The sequence below is a fragment of the Excalfactoria chinensis genome, chromosome 1 (assembly GCF_039878825.1).
Source record: "Excalfactoria chinensis isolate bCotChi1 chromosome 1, bCotChi1.hap2, whole genome shotgun sequence".
NCBI classification, from domain to species: Eukaryota; Metazoa; Chordata; class Aves; order Galliformes; family Phasianidae; genus Excalfactoria; species Excalfactoria chinensis.
Window position 1 is genome coordinate 11,485,199 of NC_092825.1, and position 14,811 is coordinate 11,500,009.

At 39.0% G+C, this 14,811-nt stretch overlaps 1 protein-coding gene across 1 annotated transcript in view; it reads right to left on the reverse strand.

Annotated features, from left to right (window-relative positions):
* The window catches only part of CCDC146 (coiled-coil domain containing 146), a 66,245-nt gene that overhangs the window by 11,555 nt on the left and 39,879 nt on the right, over positions 1-14,811 (reverse strand). The window contains exons 6-14 of the mRNA XM_072355073.1: positions 10,599-10,656; positions 9,918-10,094; positions 9,232-9,305; positions 8,360-8,587; positions 7,290-7,476; positions 3,923-4,018; positions 2,555-2,725; positions 1,327-1,415; positions 1,068-1,232 (exon numbers count right to left, since the gene is read on the reverse strand). Of these exons, the coding sequence (XP_072211174.1) occupies positions 1,068-1,232; positions 1,327-1,415; positions 2,555-2,725; positions 3,923-4,018; positions 7,290-7,476; positions 8,360-8,587; positions 9,232-9,305; positions 9,918-10,094; positions 10,599-10,656 (1,245 nt within the window). The remainder of the gene's footprint in view (positions 1-1,067; positions 1,233-1,326; positions 1,416-2,554; positions 2,726-3,922; positions 4,019-7,289; positions 7,477-8,359; positions 8,588-9,231; positions 9,306-9,917; positions 10,095-10,598; positions 10,657-14,811) is intronic.

A 14,811-nucleotide genomic window follows, 5' to 3' on the forward strand; every position in this document is an offset into this window, starting at 1 on the left:
TACTCTGTCTTCAAAGTGAGTAGTTTGCAGTTCAGTCAGGGATACCATGATGGATTTTTACCCCCCCCTTTTTTTTTCCTCTTCCTCTCACAAGTAATTTATTGGGAAGGCCTCAAAAAATTTAGCACAAAATGCACATCCTCAGAATCACTTCAGTCCATCAAGCTCCACCTCTTTTCCAGCTTGTTCCAGCATGGCTTCAAAGTCAAGGTACATGGAGATTCACTATGTATATAAATTGAATTTGTACTGATTGCAGTCTTATGTCTGGCTGTGCAATTTTTCTTTTGGCACCAGAAAACAAAGTTTTGTGCAAAACAAATTATTTGTAAACGTAGTTTCGACTGCGCTGTTTTGCTTACAGATTTAACCCTTTCCTAGTTTCCTGCTTTCCCAACTACCAATTTCAGCTATACTGTCACTGCCTGTATAATGCCAAGCAGCAAATCACCACTAGGATGACAAAAAGATGTCAAGGAGGCATCTCCACTAAGTAACGATGAAGGAAAAAACAGAATCGCAAACATCAGCTACACCTCCTCATCCTCTTTGCTGTCAGTGTAAGCTTTCATTTTGATGAGGATTGCCTAGAAGTTGAAACCATGTTTTGTTTGATCTGAAATAAATATTATCCAACAGACTACAATTTGAGTTTGAAACAAGAAACTCAGTTCTAATTTAATAATTAATTGGCCATATTACTAGCTAGTGACTTATTTACTGGTACCATCCAGTCTGTAGTGGAGTTGTGTATGGGTTGGAACTCTTTTTGCCAAAGGATGGGTACAACAGTTGTTCATATTCTGATGCTTGAGGCTTGAGAACAGTTATATGAAGGAAGTACAGAGACAGTTTTTCACTTGAAAGGAAAGGAAAATGAGAAAGAGGGCAAACAAGCTTCAAAAACACTTCCTTCCCATGCAGCGATGCCTGAACTAATTGTAAATTGTTAGGAGTGGAGCAGGCTCTATAAGGGTGCTGCAGTAACTGTGAATAGGATTCTTTCTAAGAAATCTTTTCCATTTTCCATTGCTGTATCTGTGATTTACAGCTTAGTTAAAACTCACCTTTCTTGGGTCATAAGAGTATTCCTTAAAGTTTCACTTTCACTTGCTTTTACTTTTATCCGGTCTTTAATTTCAGTCATTTTCTTCTGAGCAACATGCACCAAATGTATACATTTGTTCCTTTCACTTTTGATTACATCACACATCTTAGCAGCTCCTTGGAGTCTGGAGAGAAGTGTGAAAGAAATAATTCTTATGAGTTTACGCACACGTTATCTGGATGAGAATAACTTTATCTAATGTGTAATTGTTTCCTTACTGTTTCTGGACCCTTCTTTTCCTCTTTTTATGCTGTTCTATTTCAATATCCTTTCTTTTTAGTTCTGTAATAATATTTTGAAGCTGCATCTGAAATTTAAATAGAACCCAGTAAGCGCTTTATATTTTTCAAAGCAATACCTTCAAAGAGAAACAGAACAGTTCTCTTGGACGAGGAAAATATGGTCAAAATTCTTCCAAGAATTTATCCTAATTACAGTGAGATGCTTTTACTGTAATAACACTTTTTTTTTTTTAACTTTCTCTGCCTCCTCAGCAGTCACTGGTGATTGAGTAGCACGGCACACTTACATTTCAATAGGGATTTCAGTTCTGTTCAGTCCTTAATACTTTGTGTGCCTTACATTCAGTGGACAAACTTTCTCTCATCTCCCACTGATATCAAGAGGACAATATGGCCATTAGAGAAGGTGGTGGATGTCTGGTTGCAGTTCTGGGCTGGAGTGTTTGTTAACAAAATTATATTCTTAATGGTTTCATCTGTTTATGGACTTATTTTTATTGAATTTGCAAAGGCTGAACTGCTCCTTAGACTCCATTTCTATAGACAGTCAGAAATTCACAGCAAACTATAAGGGTAGCCAGTCCAATTTATTTTAAGACAGACATACATTGTGGAAGTGTGAATAGTCTGTTCCTGATATTTAGTCAGAAGAACAGGGGATTTTTCCCCCTTCCTTCAAATTAATAGACTGATTTATGTATTGAAGTTTATCAGGAAAATAAGAACTGGTGTATCTCCTTCGAGTGAATATTAGTTCTGATGTCAATATGTTTGCAAAACAAAACAACGTTCTTGTACTTCCAAGGACCTCAGTTGAGGCTGTCTGCATTTCTGCCTCTTCCATGGTTGTTCATTTTATTCTGTAGACTTGAAAGAAAAAGTCCTTTCAAACACCTCATTTCAACTGTAGCATGGTATTTCAGTGCACTGTTATATGGCACCATAAATTGCCACCAAACTAACAGAGAACTATGATCTTCCTGTGTTAATCACAAAATCCTTGGAGCTGGAAGGGACCTTTAAAGATCATCTGGCCCAGCTCCCCTGCAATGAACAAGGACAGCTGTGAGGAATGTTTGTAATGGAACTTTGAGGTAAAATGGGAAATGAGAGTCTATAAAGTTCCTCTCATCACTGATTCATTTTCTTCATATAGGAACTTTTGCTTTAGAGCAGACTTTCAATTAGATGAGATTTATTTTACCTGGACTTTCTGAAGTTCCCTCGATTTCTGTTCCTTCTCTTCAACTTTGAGCCAAGTCAGATGTGCGAGTTTGGATAACTCATCGCGACGTCTTTCCTGCTCCTTGAACAGCCGGCCTTCTTCAGCAATGCATTCCTCTAACATGCGGGCATCCATGTCTGATATCATCGCCTGAAGGAAATCAGCGCTGATGTATTATCAGTGTTGGAAAACCCAACGTTGGAAACACTTTGGTTTTATTTGCAAAGCATGCCTATATACAACCGGGTGGATTTAAAAATAAACGAATAATAAAGCTGACTTTAAAAATACGATCTGAAGCACCACGCACAATCTCATGGTAACATCAAAATATTTTAGCACATACAAAGTTTCTGTTCCTCCATCCAGCAGCACTTCCAGCTGCTGAATATAAAAGCAACAGAATCAGAGCTTGCAATAAACTGTGTTGCAAAAGGTTTGGAAAACACCTTCTATTCTAAGAAACTCAAAGCGCTTTGTCTCCTTAAAGCAAGATCGCTGTAGAATGAGATTGGATTTTTTTTTAATAGCCATACAGTGAACAGAAGTTTGATAACAAACTCCTCAAATCAAAGGTCAAACGCTTAAAAAACAGAGTGACTGAAAGCTAAAACTAGCCAGACTTTTACAATCACACATTTTTAACGTGGATGAACCCTTGACACAATTTAGTAGGAACTGGTCCTTTCTCTCCCAGTGTTAATTCTGAAATCAAGATTTGGACTTTCCCCAAGTCTTTGCTGTAGTTCAAAGGAGAGTTTATTCAGGGAACTTCCATGATCTGTGCTGTACTGCTGGTCAGTTCAAATATTCAGGGCAGTTCCTTATGTAATCTTCAAATCAGCTTATTTCAAGATGAGGTGAATGGATGGGCTCCACCAACTATGGCAGACCATTAAGAACATATTACATACACAGTGACATGTAGGCACTCATGCATATGTATTCAAACACAAGCTGAATCTCACCTGACAATTTTAATGAATTCAAAGACAGCACAAAAGAAAATGTATATGAAAATAAGAAAATATGAACTTAGGAAGAAAGTATGCCTGAAATGTATTACTTATGATCAAGTCATCCCTAAAGCAGCAGGCAGTAATACTCTTGTGAGTGAGACATCTGCATTGCCTCAGCATATCTGACCATGGTGAATATTGACAGACATCCACAGATCTACAGGAAGGTGTCTGAGCCAATGGCAGGGAGTTGGAACTAGAGGATCTTTAATGTCCCTTCCATAAAGATCAGCTAGAAACTATCACCATTTTTTCTTTGGTCCCTTTATTCTCATGACAGAAAACCAACCATTACAAGGAATTAATATGAGAATGAAGAACTCATCACCTGTTCAGCTAAACATCTCTTTTTCATTTCAATTTCCTTCTGCAGTTCTCGTCTTCTTTCTAGTAATACTCCATTAATTTTGGGGATAGCTTCTGCCTACAAAAATAAATCAGGCATTCTGAATGATGGCAACAAGAGATGTGAAAAATGGGAAATGCAGAAAATCAATTTCAATTACTCATACACACGATGAAATGATTATTTTTCTGTCTTGTTACAACTCTTAATCCAAGAACCGCTGTGGTGGTTGAGTAGAATTCCTCAACACCATGTCCAAGTTTCTGAAGGTCTTCTTATCATTACAAAGCTCAGTTTAAGTAACGGCATGTGTAAGTGTTATGTTTTAGGCTTTAAGTTATGAAGGATTTTCCTGTTTCCTCCTGAAGTTCCAGAAAGTCCAAGCGAACAACATAGCTACATACAACTTTTTCTTGTACATTATGGGGGAACCCATAAGTCAGATTTTAAAATGAATTGTGAGAAGGAAGAACTTACTTTCTGATTAAATCTGAACAATCCAACTAGAACAGTTTGTGTGATACATCTTGTGAGGCACCGGGTTCTTTGGCCTCACAGCACCATGGTATCTTTCTCAGATCACAGCCAGATGTTAGAAAACCTTCACACAGACAGAGATGTTCTGCACTCATGATATTCAATTCAGTGGTAATATTATAAAACTAGATATTGCTCACTTGCACTAAAGGAAAAGTTAACATGGTGTGGTAAAGGTCAAGCTCTGAGGTTATTTGCTTTTCAATGCCAGGTCTGGGACAGGTCGGATCTGACTTAGATTTGCTAAAAGGTCAACATAACCCACACCAAGCAAATTGCTTTCACTCTCATGGAGGGAGCCAACACAGCATTTCTGCAGGGCGAACATCGGTTTCCACTTCTGCTGTGCTGTTACCACTTCTGCTGCACACTCCTGGCTGTGGTGGATGCAGATGCACGTTTCCACATTTCCAAGATGGGATTCTAAAGGTGCCATCAGGCTCTTGAGACTGAAAGCAGAAAGCTCATACCGACATCTTTCATCCATTCAGGGCTTTTGTCGGCATCAGACAAGACTCAAGTTTGGTGCTTTTGGCAGGAGGAGACACAGCCAGGGAGAAGAGCAGCAGCCCAGCCAGGGCCTCCGGTTCTCTTTCACACAGAATGTCCCTTTAGCAATAGCTGACCTTTCACAACTTACTGAGAAGAAAAACACTTACTGAGAAGAGAAAACGTTGAAGGAAGTGTTTATGTGATTTCCTTATTCTACAAATCATTTTCTCTACAATTAGCACATCACTTAAACTAAGAGAAATCTGGGGAAGCACGCTGATGGACTGCTGCTTCTGCAATCAACTTCTTGTATTAGCTATTATTTCTGGTGAGTTTTTTGCTTGAACCACTTGAATATTAAAATATGTCAGCTTCTGTGCTCCTAAATCTTTCAAATGAAAATCAAGATAGCAAATGAAAGCAGAACTGAGCTCATCACTGCAGTCTTTCTCCCTCCAGTGCTACATGTGAGCTGAATGCGCTTCAGGAGGGAGGCATTTCACATTTTCACATCTAAAAAAGCCAAGAAGGCAATCAGAGGAAACACAGATAGTGAGACTGATGAGCTGAAAAGACTGTATTGTCCTGGCCTGTTCATGTTATCATACAGCAGCATCCCACAACTTCTGGACTATGATTCTACTCTGAGCTCCACCTTTATCTCTGCTGACATTCCCTCTCCCTACAACCTCACGGTGCTGCAGCTTGCAACACCAATTCAAGCCTGCAGTATAACCTGGTGTTAGCACTGAGGGAATGCCTTGCAATGCAACCAAACCTATTGAAGGTCTCTGGCCCTTTCACACAGTGTAAATGGGTTGGGCTGGGATCTCACCCAGCTCAGTGAACTTTAACCACACTATCAGTGAATTATGGGGCTTGGTTTTAACAACACATGACTTTGAACAATTGTGATCCTCCCTCCAGAATTCTTTCTTCAATAGCAACACAGGACAAAATCCAGCTTTCTGGATCCTCTGAGCTGATAGCAAATAGAAACAGAGCATGATCTTTAAGATCCAAATTTGCAATATGTGCAAGCCTTTAACCAGTAGCTCAAGAAATTCAGTTTAAAAGTTTGGGTGTGGTTATGTAGAGCTTTTTCTCTTCCCAAATATGCTATCAGGTGATCACAGCATGTGTGAATCCAGGAGAAAATGTCACCTTAATCAGTGTATAGAGGAAGACAGTAAACAAAATGTCTGATCAATGAAGATTAAATATTATTGAGTAACGTTTAGAGTTGGACAAATAGCAAAGCCAAGCACATGTGGGTTCCAATACCATAAAGTTATGTGATTATTTTACAGTGATGCAACAAAGAATTACTTTTCCTGCCTGAATTGCTTAGAAGGACCAAGACAAACTGTGCTGACAAAGTGTCATGTTAAGAAACAGCAACTCCTTGTACCTCCAAATCAGATAGTTGATAAATTATTCTCCTACAAAAAAAATATTGACTAAGCAAGGAGAATTTTATGAGAGTGACTTACAGTCTAGGAAGAAATGTGGGAAAAAAGCTTAAGAAAGAGGGACTGGAAGGACCAGTGATGAGAGGAAGGTATTGGGAGAAAGCAGACAAAATAATGTTTTAAGAAAGAATGGGAAGGAGAAAAGAAAGGAAACGCTTCAAGTAGACAAGCAAATTAAAACTGCTCTTTAATAGCAGTGTAGTACAAGGCACAAGAAAATAGAGTAAATCAGTGTAAGAGTAATGGGTGATGCACTAAAGCAAGGAGGGAGCTGGGAAAAGAGAAAGTTCAGTGGAAATGAAGGAAACTTAAGGAAATATTTAGGTTTTACCAGACTTTACATAATGCTCATTTCCTACCCTCTGAATAATGCTAAATACATCATAAATATGCAGCAATGTTCAAGCAATCTTCAAACTTAATAAAGATGATTTTTGTTTGTTACCTGATGTAAAGCCCAGGACCTGGGTAATATGTAGCTATATGGCTGTATTTGCCTGATAAAAACTTCTTTGATGCCAGCAGGCAAGCTGCTATGCAACTGCACATAGAAAATGACACAGGGCTTCAAAGGAAGACATGATGCCACAGTACCAACGTAGTCAGTGCCATCTCTGATTAGGATGCTCCTTTATTTACTGTTAAGAGTCCCAGCATGGGTTGACACAGTATTCTCATTACAGCCATAAAACTGAGAGCATCCTTAATCAGTAGCAGCGGCACTTTTAACACTTCTCTGTGCATAAGACTTAGAAAAGTCTTATCCTACTCCGTCTGCTCGGATCATTCCAAATATATCATACATGGATTTTCTGCAAGAGAGTTATGAACAATGTGTTTATACAGACCTCTACTTTGAGGGTTTTGTGCTGTGACTTATCTTGTTCCATGGACTCATAAATCATGTTCAGCTGTAGCTCCATCTTTTTCAGACTTTTCAGTTCTTTATCTTTCTCTACTTGCATGTGAATGAGAGTTTCCTGCTGTTGTTTTTTCTCAGAGATTCGTTCGTTTAACGTTTGTTTCAGAGAGTCTCTGTAGATAAACAGAGAATTTCAGAGACAGGTAATTTGAGCAAGACGTGTTTGCATCAGGCATGATCATTTTAATGGGGTTTGAGTACAGTGTAATTATCTCCGAGCTGTAAGACAAAATCACGAAGTACTGCCACAAGCCACCTCACCATTTTATGACTCTAAGAAATGATAATATTCCTAATTATGCCAGTGAGGTCTCACAACCTGTTCTAAATCTGCTACAGGTCTGTAGGAGATGAATTATTATAGGAAGAAGACACGTTTTTTAGTATAATTGCACCGTCACTTCCCCCAGATATTTCAGTTCACATTGCTGCTATCCTTTAACATAGAACTTCAAAGGCAAAAGCATTTATGCTGAGGATATGACCGTGATTTTACCAGTATTTCTTCCTCAGGAGGAGTCATTTGAAGCTTGTGATCGGCCAAACAGTTCATTTTACTTTACGAAGTACACGCAAGATCATAACTTCAAAGAGAATATGGAAGGTATGAGTGGTCAACTCGCACTGAAATTATGGAGTTTGTGGGGCAGAAATCTGTGAGAATACTGAACTCAGTTTGCTTTCTGTGGGCTACACAGACAAAAGGACATTTTCACTGGAGGCAGAACTGTTTTCCCTTTCAGAAGAAAATGCAGAGCTTCACTCTCCCAGCATTTTATCAAAACTTTCTACTTCTTGGTGCTCTTTTCTGAGCCAGATCCCAGAGACCAGCAGTTTATAGAAACATTTCTAAAGACAAAACCAACCCTGATATTTCTGGTCCATCACAGTTGCAGCACAGAACTTGAAAACATAAGCAATGCAATACAAAAAGAGATAGATGTTTCAGAACAAAGTTCTCCCTCACACTACACGGCTTACATCTACCGCTTTTACCTCTCTACCAGGATGGCCAGTTCCTTTTCTCTACCAATTTCTAGCAATCTTGTCAAAGCAGCACATTCTTGTTCCTTGCTTTCCAGCAAAGCTTGTTTTCCATCCAGTTCCTTCATTACGTCTTCTCTTTCTTGCAAAATCTTTTCTGTCCCTTTGTCAATGTGTTTCAGGGCGCTGTTTAACTCCTGAATTTGGTTATTAAGGTCTTCGTTCTTCTTTTCTGCATCGCTGTGGATATGTGTTAACAAAAGAGTAGAGGTTGATGTTGCTATATGTGTATTTAAATGAGAAAATTTAGGTTGTCAGTGTCCATGGGAGCACAAAGTTATTTCAAAGCTGTCTACTCAATATGTGCAACAGCAAGCTACAGACAGTGAAAATCTTCATATTCCAAGACAGTTCTGCATCAAACTACAAGTGATCATGGGGATCTCGGCATTAGAACAGTGTTATAAAATGGTAACGGAGCTCTGTCAGCATCACTGGATACAGGGTTGTGATGCTTCTAGCTGTCATTCCAGAGCTTCAGGTAGAAGGACTCATTTCAGTACTCCATCAATAATCTACCCAGTGCACTCACTCTTTAAAACTGCTTTTCTGTAACACAATAGGGAAAACGTCTTGTATCTACAATAGCAGAGTTACATAAAGCATTAAGCAGAGTACTGAGGAGAAAATGAAGAAAACTATCACATAGATTTTAAAATTGAGAAATTTAACATAGTTAACCAGAAACTTTCTGGCAGGGACTGCAGGCAGGCAATACAAAACCTTCTTTTAACCAACAGCTATACTCTAAGGCCTCTGTAACAAATGGATGAAAATAAGGAATACATATATACGTATATTTATTTCATTCAATAAAAGCATACATTTTTTTCTGATTTATCTTCTCAGCTTCTTTTCTAAGTTGCACTGGAACACCGAGGATCTTAACTAATTCATCCTAGCAACAAGAGAGAGAGGTTAGGTTCGCAGTCCCGAAATCTTGTGTGATTTCACAGAATTAATACTCATTTGGAGCTGCTGTGAAACTTGGCAAGAAATTTATTTTGGAATTATTTGAGCTTATCTCAGGGAATTGTAGCCACTGCTTTTGACAATAATTACAGTGTTATTTACCATGTCGTTATGTCTGAAAAGCAAGATTCACACTCAGAGGCTGTTAATGTGTCTGTGTATGTCATCTATCCCAAGGAAACGAAAGATGCAAAGACCTGGGTGCAATTTTTTAAACTCTCTGGACATGTCTTTACAGAGCTTGATATGTCAGAGGAGCCTTACAAGAACGCAACATAGCAAACGTGGCATTCTGGAAAAGCATTTGTAATCAAAACAATGACTACTACTATTTCTGACAGGAACAATAGTGAACGTGGGACAGCGGTATACCTCATGCTTGTTGGAAAACTATCAAATCCACACTGTAATGCCATTAAATGATTTGGAATGACAAACAACATCCAGTAGATTCACTGCATCCTTAGACAAAAGCAGGCACCCCCACACACAGGCATGCACAAACACAAAGATATGTGCGTAATTAATTGTGTGTTACCTTTAAACTATCCTGAACCTCCAGAAGCTTTTCCACTTCTTTCTTATCTATTAACATCAGTTCCTGCTTGGATAAAATGCCTTCTTTCACTGCATTAACTTCTGCTTTCCTTTGGGTTACTTCTTTGTGGAGCTCATCACAATCTTCTTTCATTTTTTTCATTGTCCTATCCGTTTCCTTTAAAAATGAAGTAGAAGTTGAGATTTTTCCCTGTGCGTTTTTCAGGCTTCAGATATTACAGAATTCACTGTTGTTGAATGATGGTAACATTTTTTACAACAAGGTAAGAAATATGATCTTTTCTTCTTCTGATAATTAGCAGAATTTCATTTCCAACAAATATGTTCGTGCTCATCAGGATTTATGACTGCAAATGTGTTTTGCATACTCAAATCCTGTAACGTGTAGCTATCTGCACATTACTCATTTGCTGCATGCTATAAAAAATACTAAGTATACTTAGGAATATCCGGAACTTTTATGTACCATATGAGCACTGAGTCCCCTGCAGTTATCAGACCTGAATGATTTACTATCATCGCTCTATAAAATCAAGCTATTGATCTTTCTATGTAAGTTAAAGAACTCTAGAGTCGTGCACCATGAAAATATTTTCAGGGATGTTTTGGTATAATAGCAAACAGAACCAAAAATGTAGCTTTTCTCGCATTTCATACTTACACCTTGCCTCGGAATTCTTTCATATTCTTTCTCCAGAAGTCTTTTCTCTTCTTGCAAACTGCAGGAGAATCAAAGCAGAGCTGGATGTATACGTCATATACCAAACAAGGAACAAGTGCTAAAGCTTGTCTACTGCTCGACTAACATGTATGATGAGCTAATCATCAGGAACAGCTTAAGGGTGTTCAGATTTAGACAGATTGCTGTCTGCTAACTGAAAGATAGGTCATACAAAAGCATTGCTTTTTTATAGTTCACATATCTAAACTTTTGATCTGGATTTTCTCAGCCTTACCACCTCCCGTAGGGTTGCTTTTGTGCCTCCTTTGCCCCTGAGCTTACACTAGCAAAGTTAGAGGATCAGAAACACACTACACCCACAGGTCCTCCCTGCTGCAGAACACAACATTTCCACATGGAGATGAGGAAGAGGAAAGAGTAGGTGGGGAACGTATATCCACAAAGAGATCTCATGTCAGTGAAAGGGAGTTTGTGGGTATGAAACTTTCTTCCTTTGCTTGCTCACATTCACACTGTAAACAACTGTAAGTAAAGTTCCTCAAGTCTAAAATGGGCTTCTGTGACAAAATATTCCTGAAAAGTGACTGGGGATGTAGATTAAGGCAATGGGACATAGGAGCAAACTAAACCAAAGAGCCAAGGTGATCATAGAATCATAGGATGGCCTGGGTTGAAAAGGACCTTAATGATCATCTATGTCCAAAACTACATTGCAATTTCATGTCTGGCAACAGAGACAGATGATGAAGGAGAGCAGGAGGAGGAAAGGAAAATATAGGAGAGCTTTGGGCATGTTTTTAGCCATGTTGCCCCGAGAAAGTTGAAGGAATGGCAATGAAAATGGAGCTGAATGAACAAGCCTGTTAGACTTATAACAGGAGGTTCTTGATGGCAGATAGGTAAGACCTGCCAAATATCACAAACTAGCCTTGGAAACAGCGAAGGAATACATCAGTACAACCCCAGTGCGAACAATGAAAAGCTCTGATTCTAAATGAGGTATACAGTCTACAGCAGCTTGCATGTTACCACAACCAAACTGAACTTTAGTCCTTGTAGCACTGGTGGGGCAATTAACAAGCAGGTTCTCTCAATGCAATTAGTGTTTGTGATGACACTTTTTGAGTCTCAAGCTATAAATGAGTAATGATTACAACAAAGGAGCCAGTGAAACAAAATTCTTTGTCCCAGATATACAAAAGAATCAGCTTCAAACAATTGATCTGTTTGTTCCTCGAACATGAGGATATGCTGGTCAGGTCTCCTGGATCTCCTCACGTTTTTAGTTTTTGGGTTTGTTTTTTTTCCCCCCCCCCCAATAACTGGTTTCTTATGTTTTGTTCCTCAAACAAAAGGAGCAAAACTTACATGACTAAGCCTCAGATAAAGACTCTTTAAACAGTCAAGGGAAATAAAACAGTTAAAAGAGAACTGAGCTGACAGTGTTGCAATCCAAATGCTCGTGAAGAACAAGTTCTGACTCAGATGAAGAGCAAAGAGGAAATAAAGACACGGAGTAGAACTTCTTGATTACAGTACGTACATATATTTGTTTGTGCAGACTGCAAGTGCACCTCCATGGGAACTGCTATGTCTGACAGAAACATCAGGTGGTTTCTTTGCTGATGTGGGTTCAGCAGTTTCTCCTTTTATATCCCACTGGTTATAGACAAAGGGATCAAACTATGCTGAAAACGGAGCTACTCTGATTTGGCGATAGCATCTTTGTTTCTGTGTACTGTGCCTCTGAGCTACTGCTGAGGCCTATGTTGGAATGCTGTGCTGGTCAAACTCAATATTTCCACCCCCTGACAGGTTGTCTGAGTGTATTAATAAGTTAGTAGTGACAATTTGTATTCCCAGCATGTTTGGGCAGGATTCCTAGCAGGACTCCTTGGGACGGGCATAATCACACTAATTGTAATCAATGTCCACTCCGCACAAATACCTGCAACCATCTGACTGCCACAGAACCTGATTAAATAAGCCCTGCTCAAATGGATTAAAGAGGTACTGCAGTGTTCGTCATCAGTCTGCACTGCGCCCTCTTTTATATCGTGCCAGACAATCAAAAGAACAGCCCCAAAAATTAGGAGGAGAACACAGTTGACACTGTTTTTCTCTTGTCAGATTCCTTACTCATGAGGACAGATTCCTGCAGAGCCATTCCAACCTCGCAACAAAGACTCTGCCACCCCTCAAAAGTAAAACGATTTGAACACCTCATTTTCTGTGACATAAATAAGGGCATAAGGAGACTGCAAGCACCAAGTGAAGCTGCCAGAGGAGCTGACATACTGGCTGCTTTTACACAGAAAACAGTGAAGGGATAAAAAGAAAATGGGGGCAGAAGGAAGAGGTGAAAGACGTGGTAAAAAGAATAGAAAAATGAAGAAGGGAAACATTAATTTTGAATGTCACCATGAAATACTTTCAAAAACTGTGAATGTTTAAACAACTAAAACTCTGTTAGTTTTGCATACTTCACATTCACTTTTGTGGGTTGCTTTTTACATTTTGCTTTCCTAAAACTCATGTTTTCTCCCTGACATTGTTGTTTTTTTGGCAAAACACTATTTTAGTTTCTGTCAGTTGTTTCCATTGGATGCCCTTTAGAAAAATTGCCTTTAAAAGTTGCATCTAAGGCTTAAAATGAATGTTTCAAACCTGAACTTAAGTTAGGTGCTAAAACAAAGTTCTGTGTGCAATCAGTGAGTGCTATTGGTGCGATTTATCTTACCCTTCTATGGTTTCATGAACTGTTAGTTAAATAGTTTAATAGATTACCACTAATATTGAGCCTCTCAAATCTCCAGGCTTCTCCTCAGCTCTTGGCCACAGAACCCTCAAGGCAGCTCCAGGGTTCCTAAGAAACTACTCTGTGAGCCAACATAAGTCATTAAAACAGCTAAAAATCACCAAATCAGACTTTTTACTTCCTTTTCTCTTTTAGTGAGTTAAACTGGCTCTCAGAGTTGAAGTGATTATGGGTGTGGACTCCGGCAATGGAGGGGAAGAGAAGCACACACCAGAGAGCAGGAAAGGAGTGTCTGTGAGTGTTTCTCACCTTGTTCTACTTATTTTCATGCAGTTCAATAGCAGCACCGTGCATTCAAAGCTGTCATGGATGCAGACGTAATGAGTTAAAAAAAAACAAAACATGTGGAAAATTGGACCCTTAATGAAAACGCATTCCAGACTTTTCCCTCAGAGATGTCTACAGCTGCAAACACCACAGAAATAAAACAAAATCGACAGAGAGATGAAGAAATGTCGTGTTCGTTGTCAACAGAGCTCTATTTCAGCTCCTCAGCAGGCAAAAGAGCCAGAACCTTCTCAACATTATGAATCCCAGCACACAAGGAAGTGAACTCCTTCAGCTACTCATTGTTGGGACTGCTGAGGTACCATGGAAAGTGCTCAGCGCTTCACAACTAACAACCTCCCAACTAGGGACCACAGGAAGATAGCAGAGCTGACAAAATGCCAGCATGGTATTCCTGTAAGGATCCTAACGCTGTTCAGTTTGTACACACCGGAGAATGCAGTCACAAGACTCGCTGGTAACAACTTCAAACTGCAATCTAATTTATTTATTGATTGTAATTCTTTACTAAGTAAACTATGGATAAAAAACTTTTCCCCCTTTTTAATTATGGAGTGACTAATACGGAAATAATTGCAAGCATTGAAGTAATTTTCCATGCTTGTAATGCTTGTACAAGGACAAAATCTGTTTTGCAATCCCAGTTTGCCTGCAATAGCACACAGGACTTGAGTGAGTAGCCATTTTGCTAGCTGGGTAACTGGCTGTGAAGGCCATAGATTAGACTGGGGCTTTGGGAGAAAATTGTTTTCAAGAATCAGGCACACTTAACCATAAAGACTGTGGGTATAGATAATTTCCTTTTAAATTAATTGCTTACTTCTTAAAGTTTAGGTCATATATTCATTTATATGACAAATTCATTATTTATCATTAATAAGCTATAGTTAATGCGATGGTCTAATACAGCAAAGCATCAGTTCCGTAATTTATCTCAAAAGCCAGGGCTCCAAACCTCACATGGGCACTTAAATGAATTTTTTCTTCAAGACAAAGCCCATCTTTGCTGATCATATGGATCCTTTTTCGGTCTGTATTCTTACTGAGGCACATCCAGTTGCACAAAACAATCAGTAATTAAAACAA